A 25,690-nucleotide genomic window follows, 5' to 3' on the forward strand; every position below is an offset into this window, starting at 1 on the left:
CGACTACAACGTTTTTTGTCTTGTTTGCTATTGGAGTTTCGTGTTTCGACGGTGACAATTGTAATTGTGGTGACGATAGCGATATCGATGGCTGTGACAATGACTATTGTGGAAAGAGATAGTGAGAGTTGCAATGGACAACATCAATAATTAAAAACGACGAGTTTTGAGATTCGCTATTTGGACGACAAACATAATCAATAATCATAAACTACGTAGACCAACTTATTCCATTCTTCTTGGTAAAATTTTGGATCGGAGAAAATTAACACCATTGGAAAAGGCTTGTATCCTAGTTTAAGGAGGTAAAAGAGTTCATCATGTTGCCAACGAAGCTTATTTGAGCCGCCGAGAGTGCCTACTCTAATCCCGTATTTACCCTTTTTTTCAAACATAACAAAATTATTATATTTTAATTGTACGCGTTTTAAAAATAAAATAGTACAATATAGTTGGAGAGCACAAAATGATAATTTTATGGAGAGATCGTGTCCATTGAAGCCGTTATTGGTCTTTGTAAGATTACCAATTCGCCCCTCAAGGGGATAGTATTAGTAGGTGGGTCGGTCGCGTGGGGTGTTTTCTGTGGGCCAGGCTGGCTTGTAGGTGGGCTTCACTAGTGGGCCTAGCTATCTAATTTTGGGCTGGAATGATCCGATGCTTGTTTGTTGCCTCTTCTTTCGGCTACTTCTGCCGTCATATACCACATCATTTTGCTGATTAGACATTTATCAATTAATTAATTAACAACAGTTGGAATTTGGAAGGATCCCGGGGGCTGCCTCGTCATTTTCTGTACCCCACACGAGAATCATTCCCTTCCCGCTTTGGATTCATATTCCTCGTGTTCCCACGCTAGCTTAGCTTCCCGTGTTGACTTGGAGCTTCCCTTTTACATTATTTATTACATGCTTAGGTGGGGACCTCTACCGAATATATATATATATATTATAATATTTAATTAATATTTAATATTGTATGAATGAATATGATAATAACCCAATGTTACTATAATTACATTAATTAAATGTTTGTATACATATTTACAAATATGGAAATGAATATTTTTAATTTAGATTTTCTTTTTTTCAGGAGAAGAAAATATCATTATACACATTTTTTAAAGTAAAATTATCATTTAAGATTAATAATGTTATTTGATTTCACAAATTAGTATGAACTTATATTTATATTCCATAAAATGCCAAACATATCATTACATGAATTTTAATAAGTAAAAATTATAAAAATTAATACATAGACATATTAGATATTAAAAAATATTATTAATATATTATGAATTATACTTTAAATTATATAATATAATTAAAATATCTAAAATATCCATCATTTAAAGTGATGGGTGAGATGGTGAGAGGTGTAATTAAAATACCCCTCACCTAATGTGATAAGACGGTACGAGATGGTGAGATAGAAGATATATTTTTATCAATTGTAATGTACTAAATTAGTTTAAATATTTAATTAGAATATAGATTAATTTATGAGAATAAATATTATTATTTTACATGATTTAAATATTGGTAAAAGAGCCGATGGAGAGAGAAAATCCGTCCTTGAATTCTATCAGTGCACGCATGCATTAAATGAGTTCTTAAAATCTGAGAGAGAGAGAGAGAATCGTGGCTCAAAAGCTGTCGGCGTTAAGGAAGGCAGGCTATAAATAACGAGACCCAACCCTTGGTCTGCACGTCTCGCAGTGTCGTTGTCTCCGTATTGTGTAGCACAAATGGCCGTTGAAACGATGAACCTCCGCAAGAACGAGGCCGTAAAGGGCGGCCGGGGCAAGAAGGATAATCAGCCGGTGCCGGCGGTCAGGGAGTCTCACTTTCGAGGTGTGCGGAAGCGTCCTTGGGGCCGTTTTGCCGCGGAGATTCGCGATCCGTGGAAGAAGACTCGGCGGTGGCTTGGGACCTTCGACACGGCGGAGGAAGCCGCCAGAGCCTACGATGATGCCGCTCGGAGCCTCCGCGGCCTCAAGGCCAAGACTAACTTTGACCTCGCTCCTCCTGTCGCATCATCTCAGATTGCTCCGGCCGCGTCGCCTATGCGGCTGCCGAAGGTAAACTCGGAAGCGATTACGAATAGCCTCCCGTATTGGTTCCCGGTCTCCGGCGACGGCAGCCGGAATGTCTTCTCTCCTGGCGCTCCTCATGCGCTTCCCGGACCAGTCCGTTCCGACTACAGTGGATATAACGTCGAGACCGTAGGTTCGCTGATCAACGAGCAAGAAATGAAAATGAGAGCCGTGAAGAAGCCGTTTCTGTTCGATCTGAATCTTCCGGCGCCTCTGTTCTGATCGGATTATCGGCCGTCCCTCGCCGGATGAGGAAATGGTAGTCGAATTCCGTGATCGCGAAAGGTTTTTACGTCTTTTCCCATTTTACCCTTATTTAGTGGGTTAGTCATGTATGTACAGTGGATTAGCGAACTTTCAATACGTTCTCTTGACTAAAGACCGCGAGGCGCGAGTCAACCAACCAAGTCAGATTCAGGCATACCCAAGCGAACACAATATATATTAGCAACGGCGATTTTGATACCACTCTTCGGATATATTGAACGCGAATCCATGATTCCGATTCAAGTTTGGTAACATGAAAAATCTAAGCTAACTTGGTCATTTAACATCACTATCTCACTTAATTTGAACAAAAATGCTATTTACACATTTATTTGTAACATTTTTAAAGATATTTGCGCTGTTAGTATGACATAAAATATAATAATATATTATTACATAATTATCAAAAATAAATATTCAAATAATATTTTGAAATATCAGTGCCAAACGGGGCCTTAGGATTAGGAGGAGGCCGGCAGTATCCTATCCTCCTTTTTGTTTACTAGTTAACTTCGACGACTATTGCGTTGTTGGTTGCGTTTTTCAAGGTACATTGTATGCTTGTATGTTGGTAGGACTGGGACTGGGAGAGAGGGCGAAAATGGTAAATTAATTACGCAGCCGGAGTCGGCACAGTGTGTGCATTAATGCGCACGCCAGTCAGTTCCTAGTCAAGTACGGCGTTTCATTTTCATATCATTTATTTGACAACTCAATGGAGATTTATGTGTTATTATTTTTTTATTTAATATATTTTTTAATAATATATAATTTATGATCGTTATTGATTATGACTTTTACTATTATTATTTTTATTATAGTATGATTAACAACACATGTCACAAAATTATATAAATGATTTTTGAACTTGTTATTTTTATTAATAAAATATTATATTATTCGCATCAGACAATATAACATTTGCTCTACACCCTCATTCTCGAGTCACTCTCTCTACATACTAATGTCATGTGAGTAACATATCACCTATGTAATATTAGTGAGTGTTGTGTTTGTTAGTTTATTGTTTAGTATTGAAATTAAGGAGTTGAGCATGATAATTAGTGAGAAATTATTAATAAATAAATCTCATCCATCTATTAATTAAATTACTTATGCTTGATGGACGCATTAGATTAAAGAAGGATTTACACATGAAAAATGCTATTGGTACACACATTTTGTACATCTTAAGCTACATAAAGGAGTATTATGATAAAAAACCCCTCATGAGACGCAGGGTATTTTGGTCATAATACTCCCTTATGTAGCCCAAAATGTACAAAATGAGTGTACATCTAGTATGATTCTTTATACATATATTGGTCCTTTTTCTGCTCATAAGTGAACCCAGCGAGAATTTATCAGAAAATCATAATGTGTTTTATCAAAGGGAGTAAGTGAGAGAAATCAATATACATAAGATAGTAAATGTACTATAATAGCTTCATCATCATCATCAAATCTAAGTATGTAAAAATTCATAAATTTTAAATATCGTGGAATGAAAGACAAAGAAGTAGGAGATAATAATTTCTTCTTAGGGTGTCATCAAAATTGTAATCAAATAGCTTAAAAATTCATGAGTAATATTTAATAAGATATTTTTATATTAATATATTATATTATCATATTATGTATTTAATTAATATAATTATATAACATATTAATATTACATAAAATACCACTTTTAAATATTCAAATGAAATATTATGGGATACTAATGCAGTGCTCATCCATTACGTGTTGAGTAATTTCCCTTAACCAAAAAAATATTTAAATGATATATAAAAATAAGTAATGTTAAGAGGATACTCTTTAAATCTTGAACATTCTTGAAAATTTGATTTAGTGAAAATAAAAATTCAAGTAATGTTGAGACTAAAGACTTAAAATTTAAGCGATGTGTAATTAATTTATTTAACATTATTAATAATAAAGAGAGTGTTGTAACTAATTTTAAAAATTAATTAAAATAATTTTATAATTTGGAGAGTGCCGAAGCTTAATAGTCAAAATTCATAAGCTTTATAGCCAATTTATCTCGACAAATAACGTAAGCAAATAAAATATAAATAAATAATTTAATTTTTTAATAATAAATTTTTAATTTTATAATATCATAAATGTACTGTTTAATTTATGAAACATAGCAAATCCAACAATAAGGCCATTATAAAATAATTAAATATATAAAATAATTAAATATGCACCTACATAAACACAAATTTTTGACGAGGCAAAACAATGATAACGTTGGAACTGAATTTTGGAGTTTGGCTCTCTATTGGCTGCTTTGGTCAGTAGAATAGCTGCCCGTTGTAGATTTTTTTAACTTTTAATATATTTATTTTGTTTTATATATTAATTATATATATATATAGTTTTTCCAACGCATTCAACCTAAACGTTGCACGTACGACACATCAAAACAGACAGTTTTTCAATAAAGTTTAGTATATTATTAAAAATAAAATTTAATATATCATTAAAAATTAAAAATTTGTTATAAAATCAAAACTAAACCAAAAAAAAAATCACATTTTTCAATAATTTAGCCAAGAAACTTTGAAAGGACCTATTGAACTTTGCCCGTTTAATCAATTGTGTCCATGAATTTGAAGAGACCTATTGTGTCCTTCACATTTCAATTTGACACCTATTACATCTCTCAAATCCCAAAATCCTTATACAAATAATATTTTATTTATATTAATATAATATATATGTTAATAAATTATACATAATTATTTATCAAAATTTTATATTTATACAATATATATATGTTGATGTCCAATCGATAAAATTTTATTATTAAATATTGATAAATTATATATAATTATTAAAAAATATATTAATACAATATATATGTTACCCACATATATACAAATAGAAAGAGACGGTGACAGTAAAGTTATTAAGATGAAGCAGATGGGTAGATTGAAAATTAAAAAGTTGTGTGCAGTCAAAATTGGTTGTTAAAGAGATCTATTTCATCTCACATTCTTTCAATTGCGCATGATTTGACAAATGATGTTGACTAGATAATGAAGTGCATGATGGATTCAAAATTGAAACTCGAGAGGCGTAACAATTGGTTAAATGGGTAAAGTTTAGGGGCATTGATGTGTTTTTAGTCAAATAAAATTTAGCTACCATATTAGTAGGTAGGGTTATGTATCATATCAGTAGGGGTGTGCAACGTTTTGATTAAATTAAAATAATTGAACTAAATTGATCAAAATTGTCGATTCAATTCAGTTCAATTTATAGATCCGATCAGGTTGGTTTGTTTTTCAAATTAAATAATTTTAATTATTTTGATTCAATCTAATCTCTTTATTAAAAAAAATCAAAACAATCAAACAAACCAATATGTCAAAAATTACTTTGTTATTTCAAATTATTTTTTTTCAATTTTCTTGATTTTTTGTATTCAGTTCAATTTTTCCGAATTCTTTGATTTGAGAATTTATTTTGTTAATTTAATTTAATTTTTAACACAAATTCGATCTATTTACTTGAGGTAAATTCGATTACCCCGCATCAATATGTACGAATCTGGCTCTCTAATTGTGTTGAAAATTACAGCCATAACAAGTAGACAAACGGGTGGATTGTGAATTTGGGATTCAAGGACGAACAAAAGGGGTTGTCTTTTCGAATAAAAGGTCCACTCTTTCAGAAAAGAAAACAAAAATGCAATACACGAGGAATAGGAATAGATCAAAACTGAGACTTTTTTAATTTTTGAAATGAAAACCCAATAAAACCTGGAAGTTTTGTGAAATTCCCAGCCCGCCCACGAAACTGAGCCATAAATTCATTCCAAACCTCAACCACCCACCCCACCAAAACTCCCAAAGCTTCAGCAACCAAATGCAATGTAGGAAGACATAGAGAGAATTAACAATCTAACTTCACCACCAAATGATAGAATTCAGAATTGACAGCCAGCTACAAAACCTAGGAGGACATATTCTAGTCAACCAAAACAAAAATTTCCCAAACTAAGGAACTGCATTGATGCAAAAGTCCTACATTAACCAGTTTTTTTTTTTTTTTTTTTTTTCTGGAGAGAGAGAGAGAGAGAGACAGGTTAAGGATTTTTCTCACAAACAGAAAGCCCCAATTGACAGAATCTTCTGTATGGATCCTGGACTCCATTGTCTCATTGCCTTACATCCAGAAGGCCCATAAAAAGAGCCAGCCAGCCAGGCGTCAGGGCCGGAAATTTGCTCCTCCGCAAGGACCTTGAGCTTAAACCACGATGAGTTATGTACACGAGCAGTTTGGGCTAATCATAATCATAAATTCAATGTTGTCGGATTGAACGCCATGAACTTGAAGAAGCGATCCTTGCGATGCCACCTGTTAGGGTTCTCATGTGCTCAGTGGTTGTGACGGTAGTCTGGGGTGATTATGGTCTCCTTCATAAGTTACTAAAAGCATTGATGAGTCCTCCAAGCACCTTTCCACATGCTTCCTTGCCGGGCAGCCTCTCATGCTGCTACACTTGTAATATCCCCTGCAAATACACAACAAGACTTCTTCTAAGAACCCCAAGGGTTCAAATCTGAATTCAGACATGTAAAAAACGTGTAATAATTGTATAAGCTGCGACACAGTCTAATGGATCAACACAAAGTCAAGAACTGATCGCTTAAGCATGACTTCTACAAGCAGCACGGACAGCCTAATAGACAATACGTCCTTGGATACCTAACAAGGAGTGTAGAATAGTATAGTTTTCTTCCCCGTATTGTCTGCAACAAGCGAACCATTAAGCACAGAGCAAAATTTTTTATGGCTAACCGGCTAAGCTTATGCTTCTAAATAGGTTAAGCTACTGATCCACTGTAGCATCTTAATCAGTACCATAATTATACCACATCATATCAAGCCATAATTCCACTATGCAAGGAGAATTCATATTGTTTAATCCGATAAGAGTTTTATGCTGGTTGTTGGCTAATGAAAGGCCGATCATTACACAACAAATAACAACATCAAGTTGAAAAGAAGCAAGAATTAGATTTCACAATGGTCATTTGTGCGTATTCTAATTGCTGAAAAATGGATGTTAGATTTGTTGAGGAAAGGGGATGAAAAATGGCATTCAATTGAAACAATAAATATGCATCTCACAATCAGCAAAGGCACTTGCTGTCAGAAGTCAGAAATAGTTGTATATCACGAAAATGTACCTAGGATGAGGAGAACCCTTGATCGGCTTCTGTCCATACTTCCTCCATGAATACTCATCGGGAGGGATATCTGCAAGCTTGTTACTGATAGCAGGAACTGTTATCGTTCTCTTCACCCTGTGTTTCCTGTGAAGATAATACAAAGAAAAAAAAATTGCAAGATATTAGTGATAGAGAAGCTTTAATAGATTCAAAAAAAGAGGGGGGGGGGGGGGGGGGGGCGGAAGAACAAACCTCTTCTTTGAGCAGTGGCATCTACCACTACTCCCGCACTTCACACTCCCATCGTCCCCCTTTCCAGAGCACCTTCTCTTATGTTGGTGAGAATTCTGATCCGAGGAGCCAGCTGCTCCAATTAAATGGAAGGCATTCCCCTCCATGTTGGCAACACTCCCATCTATACTCAATGAAGAGATAAAAGACCTTGTAGACGACATGGTGGGTGTACATATGGAGCTGTCAAAGTTCAGATTAATCCCGCTGTTACTCCTACGAAACCTCATTTCCTGCTGCTTCATCTGTTCAGCCTGGATCCTTTGCCAGTGCTGCTGCTGGAGGAAGTGATGGAAGCTGCTCGACGGCGTTTGCTGAGCAAGTTGAAGGGGGTTTTTCTCGCTCAAAGTCATCTCCAACGAAGGATTTCCCAATGTAAGAGAATTGCTAACGAGCGATGAACCAATCTCTTGAATAGGTTTCTCAAGAAAATTACTCTGTAAAAGCTGAATAGGTTTAGGAAGATGCTCTGTTTTGCCTAAAGGGGAATCAAGCAGGATGTTCGGCGGGAAAGGGGTCTGAATTTTCTTGGGCTTTCTCACTCTGGCATGACCTTGCCCAGCATTGAGAAGAGAAACAACTCTCCGGAAACCAGCCACTGTCTTCCTCGTTTCCACCATTAAATTTCTATGCTGCATCTGATCTTGGGGCTGCGATAACAGCCTCAGAACTCTGTTCCCACATTCTACTGCTAATCTGTTAGCTTCTTCAACCTCCTCCATCTGAACCCCCCAAATCCAACCAGAAACCAAACCCTAATTCCCAGAACCGAAGCGGCACATAAAAAGGACTTCAAAATCAGTAACTTCTAAAACCTTGATCCTCGAATCCTAAGCCCGAATTGATGAAACAAACACCGACACCCAGTATCGCCATTAAAATTTCAGGGATTCCCAATCAATCCAAGATATAACATCAACATACACACCCAATCAAATAAACACGCAGAAGATCAAACTCGACCGGACTCGCGAAAATGGATCGAACACGACATAGCCAGATACAGATTAGCACGAAAACAGTTCGAGGCGAAGAAAAAAAGGGAAGAGAGAAAGAAAAGGAAGGAAAAGGTAAAGGAACAGCAGCCAGGAACGGACCTTTGTTGGACTTGGGTGTGCTGTCAAACCCTAGATTCTTCTTCAATCTCCATGGGGCATGAGCTTGAAAGGTGTGAAAGAGAAGACTTTGCGAAGGCCTCGCCAAAAATTCACGCCCCCCTCCCTCCCGAAAGGGTACAAAGATACAAGCTTTTTATATTAATTTTGTTGCAGAGAGAGAGAAATTTACAGAGAGTTTAAAGAGAGAGAGAGAGAGCGAGAGAAGTGGGCATTTAAATAAGCTTTGATTGCTCCAGAGGGAGAGAGAGAGAGAGAGAGAGGAAGCTCTCAGAAGCGAAACTGCCGTCTGTGTTACTGATTTCAAATGTGGGTCCCGCTCATTGACCCGGTCACCCGGTTTTCACTTTTCTCTCTCTCTCTCTCTCTTTCTCTCTCTCTCTCTCTCTCTCTCTTCGTTACGGTTTCATTCTAATGACCAAACTGATTAAGAAAAGCACCTAATTAATTAAATTAATACATTGTAATTAAGATTGCCCCCCTCCACTCACAAAACTATTTAATTGTATTTGAATATATTATTTTGATATAGTACGTGAAATCTATATATATTAATCCGACCTGGCAATAATACAAAATATAAAGTTATAACGTGACATATGTATATATATAATCTAGTTAATTTTTTTATTATACCTTTTTTATATAAATTATTGAAAAAATTCGATAACCCTATGAGATAGTTTAATTGGTTCGTCACACATGTTAAAGAGATTGAGATATCGCGAGATTATGGATTTAATTATGTCTTATGTAAAATTGTGCATCAACTGTGTTTATTTAAATATTTAAGTATTGAATTTTGACTCTCGACTAACTTATCCATTCACCCAAATTAAAGAGCTGGTAAATTATGAATTTATAGAAATGATACGTCGTTGTGGATTGAAGATTGTGTATTGAGGACTCAATTTTTGATACTAAAAAAATGTATAATTAATCAAATTTTATTAAATGACACACTCATTGTCGATTAAAAGTTAACTTAATAATTCTCAAAGATATCGCTAAAAACAAGCAAAAACTTCACCATGACAAATACAACTTATATAGTAGCTTGGTTCATTAATCAACAGCTTTGATGAATGAATCTCTTAAAGAGTGCAATTAGCCTCGATATAGGGAAGCATTTAAAAAATTAAAAATTATTCATTTATCCCTTAGAATAGTCTGTTCTCAACTCAACAGGTGCCCCCATTAACGATCAAATAGAAAAGAGACACATGTTCCTAACTAGTCACGTGTATTGAAAAAAATTAAAATATCTAGATTCTAAAGAATTTAGAATCAATCTAAGAAGATTTGTCCCCTATTTTATACAACGGGATAAATTTTAAAAATTTCAATAAGAAATCTTGGTATTTAATTTCATATATTCCGCTAGATTGAGTCTCAACCTAGTCTAAAAGCCTCAATCTTTTGCACTTTGCACTTGAGGAAATAAACATTAGACTCGCCTAGATATTTTACATATCTATCTTTTTAATTGATTAATTTAAACATCAAAATTTAAATTAAATAATTCAATTTCATCTTATTTTGTAGTCACTTCAAGTCGAGGTTAACTTGTGGCAACCAATTTTTAGTATCATTAGGGTTAAATATTTATATTAATATAATATAAAATAAAATATATATAAATATCATAAATAAATATTCAAATAATATATATCATTTTGTTATCATTCATTGAGAGTAGAAAAAGAGAGGGAATATCACTTACTTTGAAGGCACATGGAAATAGGCACTTTGCCTTTTGCATGGGGCAGAAAAAGCAAAACAAAAAAGCAAAAGGTGGCGAAATGTGTGTTTGCATTGGGATCCGATGAAACATGTAATATTACTATTCAAAAATAAAATAATATTTTTTTTTCAAACACTGAATATGTGAGAGAGGTATCATAGAAGCTTTAGATACTCATTATTAAGAATAGGATTGGATACCTAAATTTTCGAATCAATATATTTTAAGTGTTAAAAGCGAATTTATTTAGTGAACTCATATCTATTCTAAAGTGTTTATTAAGTTTTTTGATAATATAAAAAATTTGAAGAGTCTCTCATCATAGACAATTTTTTATTTGAATTATTATATCTTTTCTAAAATTTATTATTTATCTTAACATAGTCTAGGTGTATGGACAATTTTATCGCGAGTCAAAACTAAGAGATTGCCCCTTATGTTAAATATGTGCAATTGCATAGTCTCATACGAAAGTAAAATCGAATTTACGATTTCGCGGTATTCTAAACTCTTAAACGCTTACAACCGACCGTCTATACTACTTCGAAGAATTTATTATTTAAAGTTGGTCAGCCGAACCAATGGTCTTATGAAATCAAACTACTTTTTAATCTCTCATTATCTCGTTTCAACTGGTTATGATTCTTATTTTATGTATAGTTAGAAAAAAATATTAATTATGAATTATTTTAAATATTAAATAAGAAAATGATATTAAAACGACGTATCAAACATTTAGTTTAATTTTTTAGAAACTATTTTGTTGTATTATCTTAATATATTTTACATACATGTGGAAATATTAAATTTCATTGCAAGAGGGATGGTAAAAAAGCAAGGCCCTTTGAATGAATTATGTACCTTTGGGGACAGACAGGTAGATATAAAGGCAAGGGTATGTCTCGCTCGTCACTGTAACTCTGCCTGAGTGAGTGGGGATGCAACGGCTCTTGGAAAGAGGAGGGTTCCCCCACATTGTGGTCACTCTATCATGAAGAAGGAGAATGAACAAAAAGAAATAAATATCTATGATATTATATGATTGCATTTTCTTTCTTTTTTTTTTAAATTAATTGAGAAATCATTCTTGACAATGCTGATATTACATTACTCTATTAACTTGGTACAACAATTCGCATAAAAATAACTATAAATTTGACTAAAATTGTTAAAGTAACTCTCGAGATAGCGAAAATAATTCGCCGCACAGATTTGGGAATTTGAAATAATGTGAGTTCGTGAATATATGGTAAAAAACTATTTCTCATCATTTTCAAATGATATCTATAAAGAAAAATTTTATCATACTCAAAGGGCATGGCTACCTCTTAATAATGCAAAGAGTGTACATCTTTTTTGTTATGCAATACACCCTTTATGTTATGACTGACATTTCTTATTATACATTATACCACAGGGCTCTTACTACCATAGCATTTCCCTATCTATCATAGATAAGCAAATAGTGATTTGCTAAAAGAAATTCTAGGGCCTACCCAAGCTGACAGAAAGCATAGAAAGTAGAGACTAATGTCACCAAATCTCAACTTTGCATCAGAAACAATGACAATGGAAAGACTAAAAAGCAGTAAGGCATCAATGTTCAAATCTCATTCTACTCTGTTATATTCAAATCTTAGCCATTTTACTTTTTGAAGAGAGAATATTTCAAGGACAAACTTTTTAACTAAAGACCAATTAAACTCACAAAATCAGGCAATCAAACTAGAAACATGAAGGTGGCATTGAGAATCTGCCACAGCTTAAAAAGTTTTCTAATCATGGTTCAAAGGTGCCACTCAACTGAGTCATGAATGATACTTTAGTCTACATGGATTCCCATGCCTTTTTAACCCATCAAAGTTTTATTCCCTAGTTCGGCAGAATAGCAGCATGGCATCATATTTTGACAAAAGAAAATGATAATTAAGGAACCTCCAACTCAATCCAGCCATATGGAGACACATGCTATAAAAAATTCATAAGTAAAAGTAAAATTTGCTACTAAGTTTAAATATGAATAAAGTCTTAATTCTATCCATAAGAAGATGCAATAAGATAAATCATGCTAGGGGGCCTAGGCCAGATCCATGTGCAAATAGCAAAATCAGATAACTTAGAAGGAAAATCTAAGTGTATAAATAAACCATTTGCCAAGCCAGATTTTATTATGCTTTGTAACTTTAAAGGAAAATCATAGAGATGAACTACAAACACCATAACATTACCACTTCTAGTATGCTTTTGACAGAGTTCTTAGTCAACCGTCAAGCCAACGAAGCATCCCATGAATCCCAGGGACTATTACTTCAGAACTTAAATAAAAAAAGGAAAAAGGAAAAGATTAGAACAGAGAATTGAGACAGCATGAGATTATGATTATATTTGTTGTCCTACACCTATTTGCCAAGCCTCGAACAGCACTATTGTTTCCTACTGTTTCCTTCCCCTTCCTTTCTTCGATGACTGTGCTTCCATCTGCTCTTTTCCGGAAACTTCTGATATGTCAGCTACAGAGAAAGAAGATAATAGGGATGTTCACATCAGAAGTTTCAGAACAATGCCAGATGCCAAGAGTATCCAAGTTAGAATTCAAAAATTAATCCCATCCATTCTCAATGAACATATAAGATGTTAATGCAAAATTGCATTATTTATATTATTCACAAATTTCATAGTCATTTATTTCCATTTTAATTATGAAAAGTTTGATTTCTTTGGAATGATAGGAAAAAAAATTTGGTGACAGGAATCAGGTACCTTCAGGACCACGGGCCATCAGAGTGAAGAATATGTTGTTTAACTTCTCCATCTTCTTAGCATCCTGTGCTTGGTCTGTCTTAAACTTGAGACACTATGAAGGGAGAAAAAGTATCATATAAATAAGTTGAAATAGAACTCCGGTCCAGGACCCAAATTCTTCAGAGTGACCAGTAATCCCAAGTGCGCAACAAGTTTTGTATCTGAAAGGCTAAAACTTATCAACAACTTTCAAGGTCCAATAAGCACACTTTTTTCGAACAAAAGGTGCATTATGATTTCACATAGAACAAAACAACAAGTTCAAAGGTGCTCAAAAGATAGGATAGTTTGATATAAAGAGATCATATACAAATAGTGCCAATTCTTAATTTAAATGGTTTGAGTAGTATCAATCCCCATTGATCTCTGATGTTATATCAAATAATCAATGTCCTTCCCCCAAATAATAGTTTAATTTCAATTTTAAAAAGAGAGATAAGACACTCATTGAAAATATAAAGGCAAAGTGCTAAATTGGCCATTATATTTTGGCCTCGGGGTCAAATTGATCATTGTCCTTTAAAAAGGGCCACATAAGCTACTATACTTTCAAACTTGGAGCCACATTAGCTATTATAGTAGATATCATCTTAATGCCATTGGACAACATTTTTATTCTGTTAAGGCAAAGTGCCAAATCAACCACTGTACTTTGGCCCGAGAGGCCAAATTGGCAATTGTACTTTAAAAATAACCAAATAAACCACTATACTTTTAAACCTGAGAGCCAAGTTAGCCATTATGGTAAATACCGTCTTAAAATCATTGAATGACATTTTAATTTTATTAACAACATCAACTATATCCCCAATCAAATCAAAATTCAAAAATTACACCCAAAATCACTTTCCAAACATTCATGATTGAGATCCAGGGTTGTTGCTTTGCAAGGCAATTGCAACTGTGTGGTGTTCTTCAAATCTCAACTTGGGTAGTTGCTTCCCTCTTATTCCCTTCAAAGAATTAAAATAGTCACTCCCTTCCCCCTCATACAGCTCACAGCACAATGACCCCAGATTCCAATGACAAATGTTTGGAATATGATTTTAGGTGTAATTTTCAAAATAGAGTTTGATTGGGGGTATAGTTAATGCCATTGATGGAATCAAAATGTTGTCCAATGGCATCAGGACGACATCTACTACAATGGCTAACGTGGCCTCGAGTCTAAAAGTATGGTGGTTTATTTGGCCATTTTTAAAGTATAGTGATCAATTTAGTACTTCGCCTTAACGGAATTAAAATGCCATCCAACAGTGTCTACCATAATGGCTAACATGGTCCCAATTCTGAAAGTATAATAGTTTATTTCAACCCCTTTTGAAGTACAATAACCAATTTGACACTTCCCCAAAATATAAAAAGTGACTTCATATGGATCATCTTAAATGCCAAAACCAGAAGGATGTCAACAAATATTACCTACACCTGTTAATTAAAATATCAAATGCTTTTGTTGAACCAGACTCCGAATTGCAAGTGAAGCTAAAATTGGCACAATTTATACCAAATTTAGCTTGACTGTGAATGATGAATCCCTTAGATACAACTAAGCAACCAGAAAATACATTATTAAGGTTCTCAGGAACTTCTCAGGAGCAATTTCCAAACTGTCAAACACCATCCTGGGTACAGAATTTAATGAAATAATGAATGGTCATTTAGGTGATTCTGCACCACATTACAGGGGTGTCAAGCCACCTAATACAGTTAATATTATGAGCTACAGTCACAACCTTCACATTTTGAACTGGTAGAGGACTGGATAAGACAACCCCATGAATATAGACAAGATAACTAAGATCAATATAATAACTTGACTATATTTCATGTATATGTTAAATAAGGCCATCTAGATTTGTATACATGAGAATGATTTAAGTGTTAAAACAATGATGAAATATTAACACTGCTATAAGTTCCTTTGCAGAAGATATGTATGATAAAACCTTTGCTTCTGGACAAATTGCAAGTAAAGAAAGTCAAATTCATTAAGCATAGGTCTCTGACAAAACAGTACCAACAATATATAGAATACTTGATATCCAGGGGAAGAGAAGGAACTATGTAGGAAATAAATTTAACAGTTTTTTATTATTTATTTTTTTTGTGGTAAATATTTTTTTTATTATTTCATTCATATTAGACCTAGTCTAATTTGCACATAAATTGGGATTGATTGAAAGAACTATGTTCAGATTCTTGGATGGTTGAATTATTCAATAGCAAATATTCATATTTTTCTGCCTTACCCCAGATTTCCTCGTATCTTCTCTCCAGACAAAATGAGGACATATAGTTGGTGCTTTCAGGGGTAAATGGTTCCAAACTATTTTAACATGGAGAACAAACTTTAGGCATGCATCTAGAATATGAAGGCCCATGATCATCAATTTTGAGCTCATTATGGCTGAGCTAGTTAGGTGATGAGAAGCAGATTCTTAGATTAGTCTGATTTGTGTTTGGCACGGCAATTTTCCATACTTTCATTTCATTGATAACTAAATAATTCCCCACTAGAGAATGGATGTATGGACTATGGACAAGTTTGAGAATGAGGGTTATATATGGATATTGGATGATGATAAGGCTTTATTTGCTATGAGAAAGTCGGGAGGGCAAAAGATTCCTTGTCTTAATTGGAATACCAGTTTACACATTTCATCACTTAGCAGCAAGAGCTCATATTAACACGAGAGTATAAGGGCGGAATAACAAGAGTTCATAAGCTAATTTTTTTCCTTTATAGCTTTGGCAGGTAAATTTCAACTCATTTCTCAAGGGGCTTTCCCTTGAAAAATAGCAAGAGAGACTAACTATTGACACAACATAGTCCAATGGGCACCCATGTTCCCATATGTGTTCACAGCAATGCCATTACCACACATCCATTGCCAACAAGGTCTCCCTCACCCTCAAGTAATAGAATTGAGGTCATGGCAGATGAGCCACATCTCTTAGACATCAGCATCTTGTCTAACTTTTCCATGGTAGTAAGTATAGCATTACATTATCTAGATCGTCATCCTATCTTAAAGTAGAAACTCTCTCCACTACCATGTTCTCACCACTAATGGCTATCTTACCTCTGTCCTTCCTGGGTCCCTGCGTTGTTAGTACATACTGTGATTCCCGAAAAGTGTCCTCTTCTTCATTGTCGACCCATCTAAAATTTTCTGAGTTTTCTCAGTGATTTCCTTCTTTTCCCAGCTCCCATATTGCAAGATTGTCAATTCTTACATGCTACTAAACTTTTAGAAATCAGGAAAATACACAGAAGTACCAAGAACCTTTCTATTATTGCTTCTAAAATCTTCATTACACTCCAAATTCAATATAACTTTACTTTAGCCCTGTACTCCCATCATGGTGGGCAAAAATTGGAAAAAAATTGCGCATGTTATAGGAAAACAAAGCCTTTTACTAGAGTACATTACATTGCTTGAGATGCAAATCTCCTCTTTGAGATCAATGGTCAACTCCCCAAGATCAATACGCTTCATAACATGGTAGTAATGCCACTGCTATATCACCCCAACAAACTCCACGCTTATGCATTAAACCAAACAAATTGGCCAATGTTTTTACCTCCTTGTAGCCCAGGGCCAACAAACAATAGTTCATGGCTCTAGCTTTAGGTTTGGTTCCTAAAAATTCCAATGCAAGTGATTCTTTTAGACGTCCGTTTAACCATTAAATGGCATGCAAACAAACCGTCCTCACAGCTTACGTTCACCTAATTCAAAACTTTCTCATTTTTCCTCCTTTTATACAGACAGAACATGGAGATTGATAGAAACAGTTTGTGAAACCTAAAAATTAAACACGGAAAGGGCATCGTGACCAACAAAAACAGTTGAAAGATAAGTAAATAAAGAGCAAACAAACTATTAAAAGAACTATGGCATCAATACTGATTTCAAGTAATAAAATAAAACGGTTGAACAATGCAAAAGGTGGAAGGCGTTGAATGAGAAACAGATCATACCTCCCGGTTGTCGGTGACCTTCAGGACCAATTTACCATCACAGTGTCTGTACTTCATGACATAGCGCGTCTACACATGGTTGCAATTGAACAGAATCGACATTAGCATAAACAACAGATAACTACCGTAATCCAAGTATAACTCTTAAGTAGATCTAAGGCAGGAGAAGAAAAATAACAGTGAAGCAGACAGTGGATTACAGCATCAGGATCGGCGCGAAACATCTGAACCGATCTCTCGACGAAATCGTCCCATGAAGTTATATAAACCATTCTCCCAACTGACTTGAATGGTTCTATGAATATACAGGCAGAGAAATCGTTGCAGAATCCCGAGAAGCCGTCGCCGATCTCCTGGGAGGGGAGGAGCAGGGCAGATTACCAAACTCGGGGGTTCTCACTTCTCACTATACATTTATTTTTTTTTTAATAAAATGGACATTGATTTTGAGAATTTTTACCATAATGCCATTGGATATATTATTCCGAGTAATGTTATTCGGCCCATCACAATGCCATCCGAAGTGCCACCCAAGATAAAATTACAAATTTAGTCATTGAGCCAATTACTAATATACCGTCAATTCACATTTCCTCCTTCTCTCACTCTCCTCTCCCACTCATCTCATTCCTCTTTGTGTTTCTCTCTCTCTCTCGCTCTCTTTCTTTCTTCCCCTCCCGACCGTCTCTTTCTCCTGCTTATGCATCTTGTTCCTCTCCTCCATTGCAGCTTCATCGTCTCCTTCATTGCAGCAGCTCCAGCCGTTTCTCTCTCTCTTATTCGTCACACGTCTCCATTAGCCCTAATCTAGAAAGAGGTAAGTCTTTTAAAATGATATACACGTATATACCCGTTATTGGGTTTGGCCGAAACTTCAAGCTTAGATCTATGGAGTTTCAGCCTTTGGATCTTAGTGGTTTTTAGGTATGTTGGTCGATAGGGATAGGGGTATCAGGCGGTTGCCTTTGATCATTGGAAACCACCGACCACGGTGGTCGGTGGCGACTGATAGTGCATATATACGATATGGGTTTGGCATAAACTTTAAGTTTAGATCTACAGAGATTCGGTCGTTGGATCTTGTTAGTTTTTTGGTATGTTGGTCGATGGGGCCTTGTGTGTCGGGTGGTTGTCTCTGATCGTCGAAAACCACCGGCTACGACGGCCGGTGGTGGTTGGCAATGTATTTTTAAGTTTAATCGAAAATTAAAAATCAGATCTACTAAAATCTAACCATTAAATTTGTTCCATTTTTTTGTATGTTAACTTTCTTCACTTGGTGTTTCTAATTGTAAGTTCTGATCATGGAAAGCTTCGGTCAGCAGTGGTTGTCGGCGACCAGGGGCAGAGCCAATGTAAGCCCAGTGAGAGCCTTGGCCCTCTACTGATTTTGGCCTACACTCAAGCCCGCTAGAAAATTGGGTATTTGAAAACCCTCACTCAATCAATCCTTCTCTAGCTTGCCCGTCGCCCACCCCCTCTGTTCTTCTCCTTCTCTCGCACTAGCTCTCACTCACTGCCACCGACTTCCACTTCCTGTCTCTCGCCCTCACTTGCTCCTGCCTCCCTCCGTGCCTCCGTAGGATCAGACGACTCAGACCATTGTTGAGGTGAGGTCGCCGTTGGCTCGTTCGTTCGCCTCGCTTACCCTCATCGGTCTTTTACTCGTTCGCCTCGCTTAGTCTGTCAGCTGTTGTCGCTCTTGCCTCTTGCTTGTTGTTTGCAGCGTTGCTATCTCTCTGAGCTCTTTCTAGGTCTTTGGCTTTGTCGCTCGTCAGTGTCGCCGACTCGCCGCCTCTGCCTCGCCCTCGTCGGCGTCGCCCACTGCCTCTGCCTCGCCCTCACTAGCGTGACGATGTCGTCGCCTCTGCCTTACCCACTAGGGCTAGTCGCTCCGGACTTCAACCCTTTGTTTTTCTTATTTTTTTCTTTAATAAGTTTGGCACTCACTGAAAAATTTTCCTAGCTCCGCCCCTACCAACGATGTTGGCAGAGCAATTCTGACTGGATGTACATACATATATTTACATATTCTCTTTTGTAATTAGTTTAATTTATATTGTAAATATTGATATTTAATTATGAATTTGTATTGGAGATGTTGAAGTTAATATTGAATTTGTGATCTTTGAATGAAGATTAAAATTAAATTGAATTGGTTAAAATTTAAATATTAATAAATTAAATTAATTTGTATTTATTTTGTGAATCTTTGAATTGAAATTATTAAGTTTATTTAAGAATTGAACGGTATGTAATTATTGTTAATTTTATTTGAATTTAAATATTTATTAATGTGTATATATATATTTTAAATTTATATTAAACAAAATTTAAATTAATCTAATATCAAATTTAAATTAATTAATGTGTATAAATTTAAATTTAAATTTAAAATAAATTTATATTAATGTGAAAATTGCTTATACGGAGAAAATGGTTTTTATGTAGATGATGTAATAATCGACAGTAAATTAATACTTAAAATGTATCACCTTTTATTAAAAATAAAATTGATTTCTTGCTCGTAAAAAAAAAAAAAAAATCACTTAACATGGTCTCATCCATATTCACCCATAATAATAATTTTCTAATCTACTTTAAACTAAAACAAATATGTTTTTAACTCATTATTTTTAATTTATCAAAACACAAGAAGTATTTATAAAAAATAAACCAACCTATTACTCTACCATGAAACTGGGGAATGAGTTGGTAGGTCCATTATTTATTTAAAAAATATCTTTCCTCTTTTATCTTTCATGATTTAATAGTGCTCTAACTCTCTCTCTCTCTCTATAATTTATAAATTTAATACTAAATAAAAATTCTAATCAAAAGAGATGCATAATTTGATAAATTAAAATAAAGCCAAGCTCAAATGAACAAATTTTTGGACTTAATCTCTATGTATCACATTCGATTATTTTTTTAATTTTTATTTAATATAAATTTAAAATATATATACACATTAATAAATATCTAAATTCAAATAAAATTAACAACAACTACTTACCATTTAATAAACTGACTAATTTCAATTCAAAAATTCATAAAATAAATACAAATTAATTTAATTTATTAATATTTAAATTCCAACCGATTCAATTTAATTTTAATCTTCATTCAAAGATCACAAGTTCAACACAAATTCAATATTAACTTCAACATCTTCAATACAAATTCATAATTAAATATCAATGTTTACAATATAAATTAAACTAATTACAAAAGAGAATATATAAATATATGTATGTATATACAGTCAGAACCGCCGCTGCCAACATTGCCGGCAATCGCTGTCGGCCGAATCTTTTCATGATCAGAATCTACGATTAGAAACACCAAATCAAGAGAGTTAACATACAAAAAAATAGAACAAATTTAACGGTTAGATTTTAGTAGATTTGATTTTTAATTTTTGGTCAAACTTAAAAATACACTGTCAGCCACCATCGACCACTGTAGCAGTGTAGTGACCCATAATTAAGAATTAAATTAATTATTGATGTAGTGTGATAATATAATTTAAAGAAAATATTAAAATAATTTGTTGTGATTTAATAAAAGTTAATTATGTGATTTTAAAGAAATAAGAAATTAAAATAATTAATTAATTTGTATTAGGAATTTCTGGAATTACAGGAAAATTAAAAGAAATTCAATAGTGGGATTTTCAGAAATTTCGGGAGTTAATGTAATTAATTAAGTGGGCGTTAGTGCAATTAAAGGAAGTTGGAGGGGGGCTGGCTCATTTTTCGTAAAAGGGGCCGAAGACCCCTTTAAATCTAATGGGGGGCACCATAGGGGTAAAGGCGGGCGCGGGTGCAGGCAGCCGTGGGCGAGGCGCGGGATCGAATCCGCGGGCGAGCATGCGCAAGGCAGTGAAATTCAGCCGATTTTAATTCAGCCCAGGCGTCCAAAAATGACGTCGTTTCGTCTATGGCGGTGGCCTCCAGCGGCCACCCGCGCGCTGCCACATGGCCGCACCTCAGCCGTTGCTTTTGGCCTCTTTTTAAAGCCCAAATCGGGCGTTTTTCATGCTGGTTCGAACAGTGAGCAATTACAGAAATTCCAGTGTTCGTGTGAACGTGAAAATGGATGATTTTGGTGCTTAAATCCAGATTAATTCAGGTTTAATTCAAGTTTTAATTACCCAGGTATGTAGAGCAGCTAGTAATTAATATTCTGTACGGTCAGAATTTCATTTTGCGTCCAATTTTGTTAATTTTGTCAATTAATTGGGATATTACAATTTGTATAAATTTTATAGTGTTGAGTCGAAACGAGCCTAAGGATATCTCTGTTAAGGCAAGTTCTTTTCACCCACCTCGTCGTTACTTTCGTTGTCAATTCATTTGACCTCCCTTCGTCTGTTTCAGCCCGTTTATTAATTATGAAATTTTGAGTTGTTTGATTTAAATTTAATTTATTAAGCTGGCTTTAAGAATTTTATTAGCATGATTTAATTTAAAATAAATATGAGACTCGTTGAGATTTTATTTGAGGTGTGCTTACGTGGGATTTTAGACGGCTCAATTAATTATATTACACGGTAGATTTATTTAATTAAAGCTGCGATTTTATTTATTGTCAACGAACGTTTTACTTCACAGCGGGTGTGTAAGAAAAGCAATGAACGATCGTGTAAAGGCAAGCTCTCAATCCTCTCTTCTTGATCTTTAATTCCCGTAAAAGACCCCGTGATTTCTTGTATTTTATCACCTCTCTTACTCTAATTCGGCACCTAACTTTATTTATTAAATTATTATTCATTTGTTTTAATTTAAAATAAATCCGAGACTTCTAGAGTTTTATTTGTTGTGTGCCTACGGGGGTTTGTACCGTCCCCATTCCTTTCGAAATGATGTTGAACCCAGTTTGGGGACTAAGTTCCTAGACGTGCAGGTTTATTTATGGTTTTCTTGAGTTTATTTATGATTCGGTTAGAGCTATTGAGCAGTAGGGCAGGGGTCGACTGTTTGGTGACGTTGGGGTAGACTATTGTACGGCCCTGAAGTGGACCGTCAGGCGGACACCCTTAGTCATTGGCCGTTGACCAGTGCCGGGCATTGCTGACTAGCTCTGCCGGTATGTGATTTACTGCATGAGTAGATGCATTGTATTACCGTTCATGATTTGATATGCACATGGGTACGGGATGCATGTTGGGATATTCATTTATTGAGTATGCTTGGACACGGACATTCTAGCTTGGTTAGGTTGCATCCAGCGCGGCATATGTATGGCGTGTGGTTTACTATGTGGGCGGAGCATGGCCTGATGCCTGGATGTATGGGCGCCTTATATCACATTGATGCTCACTACGTCATTGCATTTTTATGTGCATTGCATGGCTACTGGTAGTTATTAGTTCTCGGACGGGAGTACCGTTCTGAGGGAGCCTATGGCTCGGTTGTCGGGAGTATCGACGGGGACGGGCGATGGGAGTACCGGCCTGGGATCGCGCGCGCAGGTTTGTGGAGATATTTGTTGCCTTTCAGGGTAGCGGCAGGTTGGTATGGGAGTTGGGTGCCATGTGTCTTGTGTGGGCCCCAAGGACCGGTATGTGCTTTTATTATGCTCTACTATTGTATTATAGCGTCTCATGACTTGTGTGTACCTGGAGGTTTATTTTGGGAAGAGTTTTCTGGTTATGTTCAGTCTACAGCTTTTCTTTTCTTTATGCTTGCTAAGTCTCTCGACTCACTTTGCTTTCCATCATTCCAGGTAGTGCCAGCGTGGGTCCAAGCAAGGGAGTCAGCATCTAGCGGCCGAGTCGGTATGGTGTACAGGCAGTTCCGTCAATCTCTGTCAACTCTGATGTCTGAGTAGGGTTTACCCTATTATTTTGTATTGTGCCAGGTCTTTTCTCGAGTTTTGTGTGTGTCGACACAGGAGTTTGTATTCTTTTACTTATTTTGTGACCGCTGTGTTAGCGGGGTTACCCGTAGTGCATGCATGTGTTTAACTTCGCTTCCGTTGCTCTCATTTTTAAGTATGCATGCCAGAGTAGTTTTTGTCTCGTGTTTCATTATTTTTTTCCTTTCGTAGGCGTTCCTGTTCGGGTAGTCCGGGCAACTGGGATATCCGAGCGGAGGTGCTTACAAGCAGATGGTTTTCGACGATCAGAAGCATACATATCACTACAAATGTGACAAATGAATATACAATCCATCAGTATAACTTGTCTGTGTGACACAAGTGCGATGCAATTTGAGTTATGAGGTTTTTTTGTACATCTTTTGGGAGTAAAGGTAATGTGGTAATTGAATAACTTTTTATCAACACTCGTTTATGCATTACTAATTATGTGAATAAGAGCTAATATGTAAGTGCACACCTATTAATGTGAGAAATATTTTTATCAACTAAGCTACTACCATGGTGGGTAATAATAATAAGATGGTTTAAGTTAAAGCAAATTAAGATAACGTATGAGATGAACTAATGTGCGAAATTCAAGTTAACTTCTATAACATCTTTAAAAAATATAAATGATATTTAAATATAGTTTTAGAGTTTAATTGGATAATTAAAAATTAAAAAGTAGGAACTATTAAAACACAAAAGTTTGGATTTTTAAAATTTTAAATACTAATTACTCCTAAGTTTTAATTTTTCTATTTTGAATGTGGAATTTATATATTTAAGAATATGTTTATATTTATTAAATAAATAGATATTTTTAAAAATTAATTTAAAAATTATATTAGAATCAACTTGACTTTTAGGCTTACTAGCTCGAGCTTGGCTCAGATTACCTTAAGGTGCGGCTCATGGACTAAGTTGTACTTTGTTTTGTCTTGATGAGTCGGTTTGACTTGATTTCAGGGTCGGCTTAAGGCATAGGCCAGTGAGGCCTATGCTTAGGGCCCAAGGGGCCCCAATAATTTTTTTTGCCCTAAAAAGGGACTCCAATATTTTTTTTGCCAAGTTCAATAATTTAAATATTTTAATATTAAAAATATTGTTTACCCAAAAAAAGTCTAATAAATTTATAATGATAAATATTTTAGTATTAAAAAGGGACGCCAAATTTTAAATGACCTAAGAGTCCCAACTCTTATGGGCCGACCCTGCCTGATTCATTTGACATCAATATTTTAGATTGTTAAGTATCGGATTATACAATCTCATATGTGTAGATAGTAGTGGTAGTTGATTTGAATTGGTAGACCAATTCATCTTTAGTGGTGGGGCAAAAGCCAAGCTTTCTTTCAAACTTCGGTTGACTAGTAAAGTGTCACTAATCAACTAATTAGGTTTCTTGTGAAAAACTTGGACACATTGCTAAACTTTAGTCGATTAATGAAGGGATGCTAATTGATCATTAAGGATTAACTTAGTTTATTGATTAACTTATTCGACTACAAGTGCTATTTATACATGTGATGTTGTATAGATTAATACTTAAAGGACACAAAGTAACGATCTTGTAGATTTGAAACAAGTTACAAACAAGATATAATGTGTTGTGATAAAAATAAAAAAATAAAATTGAAAATTAATCAAATATAAATTTGTATTTAGTAATTAGGCCAAACTAGAATTTAAAACATGTTAGAATAAGAAGCTTATGGTAAAAATAGAATTAACCTAAGTTTTGATTTATGGATACATCATATGGTGTTCAGAGGATGGCTATTTATGAAAACGTGACTTGAATATTTATGAGTGACATTCATTATGACTATAAATTAGCTGAACCATTCAAGTTCAGCTTAATAAAAGCTTGATCAAGTTAGTTTATTAAGGTAAACGAGTTTAAGTTTAACTTTAAAACTTGATTTGTAAACGAGTTAAGTATGAGCTTAGTAAAACTCGGCTTGTTAGCTCACGAGTTGCCTTGATTAGAGAATTATGAGTAGGCTCGATTAGAAGTTTACAATTAGATATAATAATAAATGTATGTATAATATATTAAATATATATTTTATAATTATATTATTTCACTTACATACATATTATTATATCATTCATTAAATAATATATTAGATATATATTTTATAAATATATATATTTCCCTATTTTTCTATTTTATTTATGTTCCTTTCTCTACCCAAAAACCCACTCTTCCCCCCTTCCCAGACCAAGAAACCCATATTTTCTCTTAATTTCTCTCATCCCTTTCTTGGCCACATGTTGGCTCTTTTTCTCCAACTCTATTCTCTTCATCGTCTTCCTCTCATCGTC

At 34.8% G+C, this 25,690-nt stretch overlaps 4 protein-coding genes across 4 annotated transcripts in view; 1 reads left to right on the plus strand and 3 right to left on the minus strand.

Moving 5' to 3' along the window:
- The window catches only part of LOC127786488 (autophagy-related protein 9), a gene marked incomplete in the record, with an annotated part of 1,007,132 nt that overhangs the window by 408,805 nt on the left and 572,637 nt on the right, over positions 1–25,690 (minus strand).
- On the plus strand, positions 1,680–2,647 carry LOC127786578 (ethylene-responsive transcription factor 3-like). Its single transcript, XM_052314068.1, has one exon. The coding sequence runs from the start codon at positions 1,751–1,753 to the stop codon at positions 2,318–2,320; it is 570 nt and encodes a 189-aa protein (XP_052170028.1). The 5' UTR covers positions 1,680–1,750; the 3' UTR covers positions 2,321–2,647.
- Positions 6,263–9,188, minus strand: LOC127786545 (probable WRKY transcription factor 21). The gene is made up of 3 exons (XM_052314012.1): positions 7,807–9,188; positions 7,573–7,698; positions 6,263–6,893 (listed from the first exon to the last, which is right to left on the minus strand). Exons 1-3 carry the CDS (start codon positions 8,565–8,567, stop codon positions 6,749–6,751), a joined length of 1,032 nt encoding a protein of 343 aa, XP_052169972.1. The 5' UTR covers positions 8,568–9,188; the 3' UTR covers positions 6,263–6,748.
- On the minus strand, positions 12,843–17,902 carry LOC127786590 (signal recognition particle 9 kDa protein). The gene is made up of 4 exons (XM_052314084.1): positions 17,695–17,902; positions 17,495–17,563; positions 13,465–13,558; positions 12,843–13,214 (listed from the first exon to the last, which is right to left on the minus strand). The coding sequence occupies exons 1-4, from the start codon at positions 17,764–17,766 to the stop codon at positions 13,138–13,140; spliced, it is 312 nt and encodes a 103-aa protein (XP_052170044.1). The 5' UTR covers positions 17,767–17,902; the 3' UTR covers positions 12,843–13,137.

Source organism: Diospyros lotus, chromosome 12 (assembly GCF_014633365.1).
Source record: "Diospyros lotus cultivar Yz01 chromosome 12, ASM1463336v1, whole genome shotgun sequence".
NCBI classification, from domain to species: domain Eukaryota; kingdom Viridiplantae; phylum Streptophyta; class Magnoliopsida; order Ericales; family Ebenaceae; genus Diospyros; species Diospyros lotus.